This window comes from Chroicocephalus ridibundus, chromosome 3, assembly GCF_963924245.1.
Source record: "Chroicocephalus ridibundus chromosome 3, bChrRid1.1, whole genome shotgun sequence".
Lineage (NCBI taxonomy): Eukaryota > Metazoa > Chordata > Aves > Charadriiformes > Laridae > Chroicocephalus > Chroicocephalus ridibundus.
Window position 1 is genome coordinate 26,690,747 of NC_086286.1, and position 11,954 is coordinate 26,702,700.

Below are 11,954 nucleotides of genomic sequence, written 5' to 3' on the forward strand. Positions count from 1 at the left end.
TCCCACCTACAGAACAATGCAGATATAAGGTAACAAGACCGTTAACAGCAGATATGCAAAGCTTATATATAGCAACACTCTATTCACCTTATAAACTTAGCTATACTGAAACTAGAAGTCAGTCCTGATTCAGCCTCACCTATTGTGCACACATTTCCAGGACTCAATTACAATTAGTACTTGGTGCAGTTCAAAAGACAAAGGAAGAAAAATCAGGATCTCTCAAGAAGGCCAACTAGTCATTTTGCTATCAGAAACAATTTTTCAATGCTGTACTTCCATCTAATCCAATATCCAGAAAGTAGATGATTAGCATTTCTTGAGCAGTGTGAATACAGAACATAAAATTGCTTAAGATGGTGAAGTCTTGAAACACTAAGTTACTGTATTGTCAGTACTTGGAGACAACATGAAAAGCTGCCAGAAAATAAGAGCATGAGACTCTGTTCCACTAAAAAAAGCATCATTTTTTACTGTTACAAGTGATCTCTCAATAGCAAGAGGGAAAAAATAAATATAAACATTTAAAAATAAATAAAGCCGCTTGCATAGCAAAAGCAGTCAAGGTCATCCTAGAACCTTTCACAAGCCCACCGAAATCATGCCTTTGCATGCATGCAGCTCAGCAAAGTTAGCAAAGTTCCCACTCTAACATACTCCCTAGAAATCAGATTTGGAAGAAGGACATGTTCTACCCTGAGGCCCAGTGAAGCACAGCAAGTATATCATAAAACATATGTTAGACTTGTAATACAATGAAGGTGCTTGTCATGGATAGAGCCAGTAGATCTCTATTAACTCATGCAACTCATCTGTTCCACAATGAACAACCCTTTCTCCTCCACCAATGAGTAAGAGGAAAAAAACCCCACAAGACTATCCCTAGCTACAATTGCCTTATGTGCCACGTTGCCACCATCAGTCCCCCGAAGCAAGGAAATTAATGTTAAGTCCACTGGCTTTTCTGTGTCTATTAACTCCTCCACACACAACTTCACTTAACTTCTTTCATCCTTTTGAGAAGAAAGCCCATACAAGGTTATCTTCCTTCCTGTCACAGCAACAACAGCTGGGATTATCTTGAATTGTAATTGGCTGCAGTGGGAGAGATGCTGTATTAAAGGCTTGTATCCCAAAGGGCAGTTAAAAGAGGTGACAGAAAACTGGCAAGTAGGGTTGAGGTCACAGTACACAGCCTTATGTACAGTTGTACTAATGTAATGGATCTATTAACATCAAGCAGTGACATTAAAAGAGACTTCTGAATGCGCAGGCAGGCACAGCTAAGTTGTCCTACATAGGTGCGGGAAGGGGGTTGCATGAGACAGATCATAAATCAACAGGGTGGTTGTGTGCACAAAATTTTGTCTATTGAATTTCTTAATTGAGCATTCTGGAAAACTGAGGTAAATTTCTTTTCAGTTGGAACAGGTTAGGAGCGTATTCTTTTTCTTTCAATGCCTGCCCACAATTCTTTTTCCATCATAGGAAGCCACTGTATCAGAAAGGCTCCCAACATATGTGGTTTCCTTCACTACAACGCACCCTCATGGCAACTACCGTCTAGGATATTCATTTTAATAACTAGGTACTTTCAGATGCTTGCTTATAACAGAATCACACCACATCCAACATGTTATCACATGCAAAATAATTAATTTGATGCAATGAAGGGTAGAAAAGGGCAATCATCAACAAGCTCACAGGACATTTATGTCTTCTTGGAGACTAGAGTGTGTGCAATCCTGTATGCCTAACCTACAGGCCACAGATCAAAGCAACGACTAGAAGATACGGTTTTGCTCTTGTTTCAAAACTACTTAACAGGTATTCATGCAATACTCTTGCTGAAAGACACTTACAATATATTTTTCTGATGAATGGCTCATCAACAGCTGCTATGAAGTGTTTGTCCCACAAATGAAGATTAAGGTAATGGCAGAATGTGCTCCTGAATAGGTTCAATTCAGGAGTCTCCCTGGAAAAGGTGAGCATCAAGCCACAAACTACAGTAATGCATTCTAGAACTAGATCCATGATCGTCTCCGATTCTGACAGGCAATTTTAATCTTATAGAGAGTAAAATAAAATGCAAAAAGCATGAATGCTCATGTTTGTCTGATTCTGAAAATTTCAAAGGAGGATGCAACAAAGGGGTGTTAGGTGTATTAGCCAATTCTCACCTCTGCCAAGCCACTAATCAGTAACTCATGTTTGACCACACAGAGATGCAATGAATTCATTTATGGGCTCTTCTTTCATCAACTATCCAGGTTCTCCTCAACTGTAGTAAGAGACTGCACCAGAAATTGAACACATGCATATATTACACAATGTCTGAAAAGCCATAAGGGTGTTCTTTTGAAGGAAGATTTTGCACGTACGTAGCATAACAGTATCAATGTCAAGTGGTTAGTCAAGAAGAAATCAAGAAGGAAAAAGAAGATTTTAATAAAAAAAAAATCCAAAAAAACCAAACCCACAACCCACACCCACGTAGTGTATTTTTTTGTCTCAATACAATGGTTCCTCACAGTCTTTTGAGGTATTAAAGAGGCACAAGAATACCGCAGACCCTTATTCAGAGCCTTTTTGGAAGAGGCACAGAGTTAAGCAATTTTACCAAAGTATATCACTGGAAAATACTTAAGGAGCCTCAGAGAGGCATAATATATGCCTTGCAGTCTAATCTCTCTCAACTACTTCTGTGTTCCTCCATTTTCTTTCTTCACTAATAGACAGTAATGATGTAGGCTTTTCAGTGAAGTATTGGTTAAAGAGGAAAAGAGTACCTACAGCTGAGACCTAAGACTTGGATTGTGGACTGATCTTTAATTTTACCAGTAGGAGTTAAGTAACTATCAGTTTGCCAATTCCAGCCCTGAGAAAAGAGCTTGCAAAGTTATCAAAGCAGTTTTGTCATCAAAAGACATTTTACTCCCTTTGTTTCAAGTCACAATTCCATCACTGAGGGCAGAATTGCAACATGTTACTCTAGCTACCCTTTTCAGCTATGAAAAGTAAAGACAAATGGAAACATACAAAAAACTGTTTGCTCAATTACAACCACAAAACACAGAAATTGATAAATTACATCAAAGATGCTTCAAAAGGCACACTGTGATACACAAAGACATTTGCACAAGTTTAAACTGTTACCTCCTGGACATCCTCTGGATTTTTTCTTGAAACAATCTGAAAAGCAAAACAAAGAAAAAAAAAACCACATAAGCACTTGGATTTTCAGTTGGAAAGTTAGAGAGTTACATACGATGATTTGTTGATGAAGAGAAAAATCTGGAAAGAGGCAAACAGTTGTACGTTCCTCTGCACTCAGAAATGTTTTCATTTAGTTTTAGAAAATTCTAATATCCGAATACAACACGGTGAAGTATTTTAGCAGCAGAGTCAGTGTTATTAGAAAAAAAGACGTACATTCTAGGCAAAATGGCACAGAAGGCAGCTCACAAAACAAAGCTACAAAGAGCACATCCCCCATCATCTTTCCAGTCTCTTCCTATTAATTCATATTAGGGCCACATTACTCCCAATAAGCGGAGCTAATTAAGGCTACTTGGCTTAATATAAACTGCACACAACCTCACTGTGAACGCGAGGCTTTGCATTTACTAAAACAGTATTTCCACTTTACTTACAGCCATCAATGCGCACACACGTCTGACACTATCCTTGTGTGTTTGTTTCTTCTTAAACACTCTTTGCCTAATTAATTATAAATGACTTTGTTCAGAGGAAAATTGCAGTGAAAACGAGGCTTGGCTACACACCACAAAGAAGCCTGTATTTTGTCAGGATTTTTTTCTTTAAATAAATATTGATCACAAAAGTCTTTGTAATCCAAGTTCTGTATTGTGCTTATAAGCAGCAGTAAGAGCATATCCATACAAACAAACAAAACAAATAAAGACATCTTTAATTCATAACTGCAATTATCTCCTGCAAATCAGTATATCCTTCATTATAACTCAGCCAAAGCTGTTTAACAAATAATTAGCCTCTTGTTAGCTAAAGCAAAATAGGGCATTCTCAATCCAAACGGTCACACCCCAGAACAATTAATGCTGTGAATAGGTGATGCATATAGGCAAGCGCAAGGAGACCGCACTACTTGCACCCCAGAGACTAAAACACCATCCCGCTGTACCGCAAGCGCCACGAAGCAGTTGCTCGAAGATGGACGTCACTGGAGCTACATTTTCCTCTTGCTAAGTGACAATAACATACGCCTCACACTTCCCACGAACAAGCTCTCTTCCTCCCTTTCATTTTTCAAGAATCCTTGCCAAAGCCTCCCAGATTTCGTAACATCAGTTTACGACACAGCCCAGCCACTGTAATCTGTCACACGTTTTTGAGGAGAGAAGACAGAAAAGAGAAGCATGACCTTCTCTAGCAATCTCCCAAAAGACCTGAAACATTTTCCTTCACAAGTCTAAGTTCTTTCTCTCACCTTGCACATCAAAGTCCTCTTCTTCCAGCGTAGTCTACATTGATAAAACCTTCCTCAACTTTTCCTCACTCTTGAGTAATCTAACATTTGGCAACTTTACCAAATTTTAACCTTGGCAGCTCTTGCACCTTCATTCACTACCAGGCAGTTCATATGTACAATTGGTGAAATATTTCTAACCTTCTTTTCTAATAGCTGGCATACTTGATGTAAGGAGCCCGTAGAGCTGGGGGAAGAAGATATCATAGGCATGGCTACACATCACAGAAGAACACCAAAGGGCACACACCAACTGCTTTGCTTTCCAGTTCACCTTTAGTTAAAGCCTTGCAATAGTTTTGGCAGGTAGGTAAGTTACCAGATGGGCAGAAGGAGACCCAGAGAGATGAGTAATTACCCAGCCAGTTAGTAAGAATCTGGAATAAAACCCACAGGCCCTGTTTCACGCTTGTTCTAATGTTACATTGCCTTCTATATCTACCAGCCATGCCAACTTTAAGTCAGTACGTAATAATTTATGTGTTGTCCTACTTTGTTCTTCATATCCTTTTCTGAAGGTCAACCTCAGAAGAGGTCTGCCCCTTCAATCCAACCTATAATCAACCTAGAGACTTGGCAAAGATGATCTGATCCCCCAAATTTTCAGTGCACTTTTTTAATCCTCCCACAAGGATCAATGCAGTCAGCTCCTTCTGAAAATCTGTAATGCAAGCAACCTTAATCTATTTTTAAAAATATCATTAGGATACCCACCAATGAGCTAAGCAATGCATAATTACTGCGTTAGGCTCTGAAAACAGAAATCCTACAAGGATCCTCACCATTGAACAAAGTACTTCAGATTATCCTGTTTCTTGTCTGATCTGCAGATATCCAACATAACTCATTAGAGTGTTAATTATAATTGGTAATTGTAATCTTCTAAATGATCTTAACTTTTATTAGTGGCCTATATATTCAGATATCATTACAGAACGCTCCTTGTATCACAACTTGCTGATATTTCTTTCTGTTCTTTAGCCTTTAGAAATGGATATAAAAAAGCCAATATTAATTTAATCTTGTCTGCACTTACAATTATTTCACAGTTTACAAGTACATAAAATATATATTCTTTGCTATAAAAACAAAACCTTTAAGAAAAAGATAGAAGAAGGACAGACCACCTTCACACTCAGAAGAGACTGCATGGGTAGTTGTGCCTTCGGGTCAGATGTTTACGACACGCTAAACAAATACTTTCTCATCCATGATTATTAATCTATCATTATATTGGAACAGAAAGTTCCTTTAACTTTGTTTCACAAAGGATTTACTCATACAGCACTGAAAGGAACCAGAAATCTGCACTAGCACATACTGAGTACCCTAGATCTCAGCCAGAAGAGTATTCAGCACCATGGGAAGATACACCTCACTTTTTTTCTGGCGGTCCCCCAAAATACCTGAGCATCAGCAAATACAGCTGTAATGCTGTGATATCAACCATGTAGCCAGATCACTGCAGGAGCAGCAGAGAAGAGCAGGAGGAGTGAAAAAGGGAGGGGAACAGATATGTACATTGAATTACTTTTAAATCATTTTGCTCAGCATCTAACTAACTCCCCAAATCCTCACTTCAAGTACTATGTCACAGATTACCAGATAGAGCCCTACTGAAACAAAAGTTATTCATAAATACTTCTACATTTGTGAATCCAAAGCATCCTTTGCTGCATAAAAGAAATATTTTTTCACTTTGGGGATTTTAGATATCAAAACACACTGAAGAACTAATGATCTCTGGTTAGCTCAGTTTAATTTGGAGAGTTCACAGACTGATCAGCTCCTTGCTCGGTACTAAATCCCACACAGTCAGCACACGGCCTGATTCTGCACCGCCTCGCTTGGAAAAGCACCTGCTCATCTACAACTTATGGGACATGAAGAAAGAGTGACAGTCCTCACTACTCAGCTACAACTTGGTTTTGAACAATTCTGCATAAACAAAAATAACACAGAGCACTTTAAGTGGCTTCAGCCAGTAAAAACAAAGCCACCAGAATAAAATAAGCTGGTCTTGGCTCATTCCTATTACTTCTGATTGCACTGGCACAACTTTTAAAAACACACACAGACACTTAGCCCATCATGAGCTACTGCAGAAAGATGCAATGGCACTGTTTTCCTCCTTGCCTCTGTCTCAGGAAAGGCTTTCATAGGGAAAAATTACTCTTTTTTTTTTTTCCCCCCCTCTTAACAAATACTACTTTTTATTAGACTAAAAAGAATGTTTCCAACATGTCCCATTTTTGTGTTTGGTGGACTTCTATGCATATATTTGACAAAAAAGAATTAAAAACAATATTTTTAATTTCAGAAGTCACACAAAGTGATCATAGTCAAACAACCCAAGTGCTACAATATATATACACATACAGAATTCTGTATTCTTTGAGTTAAGGGAAGGATGCGTATAAACATACATTGCTGTCACAAGCAGAACATCTACAGCTGCAGTAACTACAAGATGACAGGTCACTAAAATAAACCCTGTCCCTCCGTGACACTTTCTGATCCTCTCAATATATCCCACCATACCTGTGACCTGAACTCCCACTCCTCGTGCGTCTATCTCCACGTATTTACTTACACCCCTCCCTTTTTGGCTGAAATAGGAAAGCGGAGGAGAAAAGAAAGCAAGAAATTTTCCTAGAGGAACAGAAGCTTTCAGCAAAACTAGCACCAAGACAGCTCTTACAATACTGTGATTTGCTTCAGCATTCCTCCTTCTCCTACTAGGCCTCTTTTATTCATCCAGACCCTCTTCTGCCCAAACGGGGTTGTACCCGGGGCAGAGGTAGCCCTTAAGGAAGGGGCTGTTTAAACACTCAGTCCAAACAGCTCTGCGCTTCCAGCGTAGGCGTGCGGCGCCTACACGCTCTGCTCCCTCATCTTCCCCCCGCAGCTGTGGGGCAGGCGGGAAGACACAAAAATCCCAACCTATCAGAGGGATTTGGCGGAGAAGAGGTGGGGGGAAAAAGAAAGAAATAGAGGGTCGTCTGGCTTAAAGCTATTCTGCAACAAACAGGAAAGAAATTGACAGTTAATTGCAAAGCGCGTTTGAGGCAGTTACAACGTCAGGTGAAGCTGCAAGTTTGCAGGCGGGGACCGAAGCTGAGCTCAGGAGAGGCCGCCGTGTCCGGGCCTCCCTCGCCTCCCTCCCACCCGTGTCCCTGAGGGGGGTTTCCACGTCGCGACCGGCCCGGTCCGCGCAGGACAGGTGGGATTCCCCAGGAGCCGGCCGGGCGCAGGCTCCGTTCCGCAGGCAGCGGGCGGCTTTAAAGACCGAACAACGGGCATGCCGGGGCGCGGGGGCCTGAGCAGGCGAGCGGCCGGCCGGCGGCGGCCCGGGCAACCGGCAGGGAGGAGGCCGAGGCCGGGGCCCGGCCGGGCGCTGACTCACCCGCGCCGTGACCTTGTAGACGGTGTGCCCGCGGGGGTGCCGCCGCGGCTCCGTCACCGTGTAGAAGCGGGCCAGGTCCCCGCCGCGCTCCCGCGGGCTCAGCATGCTGCCCACCCCCTCCCTCCGCCGCCGCCGCCGCCGCCGAGCCGGGCCCCGACCCAGGCGGAAGCGGCGCCCAGGAACGCCCCGCCCCGCCCGGGCGGTGCCGGGGGCCTGGCCGGGCCCGCCCCGCCCCGCCGCCGTGAGGGAATGCCCGGGTGTTACCCCGGGGGTCTGGGCCGTTCCGAGCGGGGCCTGGGCGCCGCAGCCCCGGGATGCTGGATGGCCCCCGGCCCGGTCGGGCCCTCTCCCTCCCTCCCACACCGCTTCCAGTTGTGGGCTTTGAGTATCCCCAGTCCCTAAGAGGCGTTTGGGATGTGGCCGCCCTTTCGGGAGCCTGGAAGTCTGCAATGGCGTGGATGAGGCCGAGGTGTCACGGTCAAATCGCCCGGTCCCGCTCAAGGCGTCCTGTCAGGGCAGGGCCGTGAGGGACCACAAACACAGCCCTCCCGTGGCTTCTACAAATCTGTCATAAGACCTTCCACAGAGCGGGTATGCTGCTTCCAGCGGTTTTCCGCAGGCGATTTTAAGATACGCTGCCCTAAATCTGTAAGGCAGAAATGACTCACAGATTTTAAAGAGGAATGTTAATGGCAAAGCGAGTTCAATAGTTACTGAATTGCAATGTTTCACGTCTTCTCCAGGTTCTCTGAGCTGTGCCTGGCTTCCCCCTGCAGATGGGCTCTCATCTGCCGAACGCTTTGGTGCGAGCAAAGTCTGCGGGGTGTGAGGTGCACGGCTTTGGTCCAAAGGAGCACAACGTGGCGATGCACGACCTTCTCTTTTCATGGATTCATAGGATTACAGGTACCTTCAGCCACTTGGCTGAAGTGGGATCTATTCCAATGTAGATCTATGTGAACACACATCACGCTTCAGATTATATGAACTGTTAAGGTTATTTTCTTTTTTTTTTTTTGAATCACGGTGTTTTAATTCACTTAATAGCAGCTGTTAAAAAATCAGCTTTTCATTACCAGGTTATTAATATCTCTGACCTTATGCAGGTTTTTGGCATAAAGAAAAATACTTAATTGCATTTCTCTGTAAAAGATGCTAGCGTCTTGTCCTGAAGCTCATGGTAAACAAGTGTCTCCTTTGAGGATGAATGAACTGCATCATGAATCTTTACAACATTCCCCATGACAGCTATATAAAGCTCTTCTCTATAAACACATTCATTTTCTGAGTTCTTGATCAGATTCACTTCTACAGATCTGGAAGGAAAAGCTCACCTTTGAATCCTTCTAAGCAGTTTTGGTGTGTCACTGTTCGTCAGTACTGACGGAGTTTCACCTCTTCCTTATTCCTAGCAATTACAAGATTACTGTTACTCTTAATTTGGACACTGCCCTCACTCAATTCTTATCTCATTATAATGGGAATTCCAACCTGTGTACCAGAGGGGTTAGACAGAACGATCTCAAGGGCACTTTTTAACTCTCATCTTCTCTCTAGCTTTAGCTATAGGAAACTTGCAGCTATTCAGATGTAGAGGCATCACATCCAAAAACCAAACAGCTGCTTGAAAACACACTTGCTCAAGAAAACAAGGAACATTTTCTAGCATGGTATACTAATTACTTGATATGACATGCAGCTCGTATAACCCTCTAGTGTAATAACACGATTAGACAACCAGTTCTGGTATAAATTTGCTTATGAAATAGCACTTGCTTATAATGTCTCATAAGATGTGGTAGTTTGGAGGTTTTAACGGTATAAATAGAAACCAATGGGACTGAAGCAATCATTGACTAGTCCCTGATGAATTACATAATAGATCTCATTTAAATTTCAATAGCTAACTCATGCATCTTCCAAGGAATAAATTCCATCTTGAAATGCTGTCTAACTCAAAAGCTGCAGTTTGGTAGGAGGAGGAAGGAAGAAGCACTAGGAGTAGAGAACAAAACAGAGAAGGGTGTATTGCAACTGTATAACTCCATAGCTGAACCAAGAATAGCAATAAAAATGATCAGATACATGGAATAGCTTCCCCATGCAGAACAATGGAGTAGTCTGAGACTTTTCAGCATGGAAGAAGGAATAACACGAGGGGATACGATAGCGGTCCACAAAATTATGAGTGGCATGGAGAAGATGGATGGAGATCGATGGATGCAGATCAAGAGAGGTGATTCTCCTCCTCTACTCTGCTCTTGTGAGACCCCACCTGGAGTACTGTGTCCAGCTCTGGAGCCCTCAGCACAAGAAGGACATGGACCTGTTGGAGTGGGTCCAGTGGAGCGCCACGAGGATGATCAGAGGACTGGAGCACCTCTCCTAAGAAGACAGGCTGAGAGAGTAGGGGTTGTTCAGCCTGGAGAAGAGAAGGCTCCAGGGAGACCTTATAGCAGCCTTCCAGTACCTGAAGGGGGCCTATAAGAAAGCTGGGGAGGGACTGTTTGCAAGGGCATGTAGCACTAGGATGAGGGGCAATGGTTTTAAACTAGGGCAGGGTAGGTCTAGATTAGACATTAGGAAGAAGGTCTTTACAATGAGGGTGGTGAGACACTGGAACATGTTGCCCAGAGAGGTGGTGGAGGCCCCATCCCTGGAGACATTCAAGGTCAGGCTTGACGAGGCTCTGAGCAATCTGGTCTAGTTGAAGATGTCCCTGCTTACTGCACAGGGGTTGGACTAGATGACCTTTAAAGGTCCCTTCCAACCCAACATATTCTATGATGATTCTATGGACTGTTCAGTCTCTCTTAACACAAGAACCAGAGATCAGTGAGGCTGGTAAGAATGAGGTCACAAAATAAATAATAATGAAATAGTTCATCGCATGAGTGCTAGACCTGCAGGACTCTTGTCAAAGGATGTTGCTGATGTAGAAAGTTTGCAAATATAATCACCTGGGGGAGAGAGTCACTGAGGGTAACTAAAGAGACAAACACATCAGGCTTAAGAAATCTGCTGAGCTGAAAACAGCTAGAGGCAGGGAGAGTATTCACTTGAAGTTTGCCCAGCCCCTGCACATCTCTAGGCATCTGCTGCTAACTGCTTTTAGAAAGCAGGAAACTGAGCTCAGTGGACCATTGATCTGAACCACCACGGCTGTTCTTATGTGCAGTATAATCAATCAAAACATCGCTCAGTGAGTCAGTAGCCTCCATTCACGGGGGAGTTTCAAAAGCTCAAATGACTCACAAAATACTTGGCTTCCAGTTACAAATCAGAATTTGGAGATGCCCACGTTGAAGAATATCTCTTAACATCGTATAGCCAACCCAGATATACAAAATAATAATCAGAGGATAATAAACAATCCACAGTTAAGTGTTACTAGCTTATTAAGACTTTCCTAGGTCAAGGCAAGAAAGAATAACAAAATTGAGAAGAGAAACAATTTGCATTGTATTAATAGGTTAATCTTTTACTTATCTTCTATTTTCTCTGTTACATAATTAATTCTTATGCTTATCAGGACATCTTCCTTTTCCTTAAGGCTTATCCTAAAAACCCCCAAAGCTTTAGCCCCTCCCTTTTTCCAGCATCACTACTGATATTACTATTATGTAAAAACCTTTAAAGTGACAGAGTAACTCACGTGTCTTAGGCAGGTCAAAATACAGAAAGCAACTGCATTCCATGGGAAGGTTCCCTCTGCTCCTAAAAATAACAGCAGTTGTTGTTGCTATAGCTATGGCTTACTGTCTTCTATCGTACAGATATATCTAATACATAAGAATACTTCAAAAATATAGAAAAGAGAAAATTACCAAAATAACATAGGTTTAGAAAATATAGTTGGGAGATCTTTTACTACTTGGGTATGATGGAGTTAGCAGCTTTGCTCTGCTATTACATTGGGAAGAAACTAATAGATGGGCATTTTTACCTTTGGCCATTGTGTTCAAGAAATAAAGACACAGAATGGATTTGACACATTGCCTAACTAGCACACCCTGAACGTAACTGCGTTATTCCAGC

At 42.6% G+C, this 11,954-nt stretch overlaps 1 protein-coding gene across 5 annotated transcripts in view; it reads right to left on the reverse strand.

The window, feature by feature from the left end:
* Positions 1-8,072, reverse strand: part of RPS6KC1 (ribosomal protein S6 kinase C1) — a 92,347-nt gene extending 84,275 nt beyond the window's left edge. For 4 of the 5 annotated variants that reach the window (XR_010070229.1, XR_010070230.1, XM_063328479.1 and 1 more), the window contains exons 1-2: positions 7,917-8,072; positions 3,160-3,195 (exon numbers count right to left, since the gene is read on the reverse strand). Coding sequence is in view for 3 of the 5 variants with exons in the window: in XM_063328479.1 (XP_063184549.1) it covers positions 3,160-3,195; positions 7,917-8,021 (141 nt within the window). In the remaining 2 variants the exon portion in view is untranslated. Of the gene's footprint in view, positions 1-2,183; positions 2,298-3,159; positions 3,196-7,916 lie in introns of all 5 variants that reach the window. The other variant, XM_063328478.1, reaches the window with a different exon arrangement.
* Between the last annotated feature and the right edge of the window lie 3,882 nt (positions 8,073-11,954).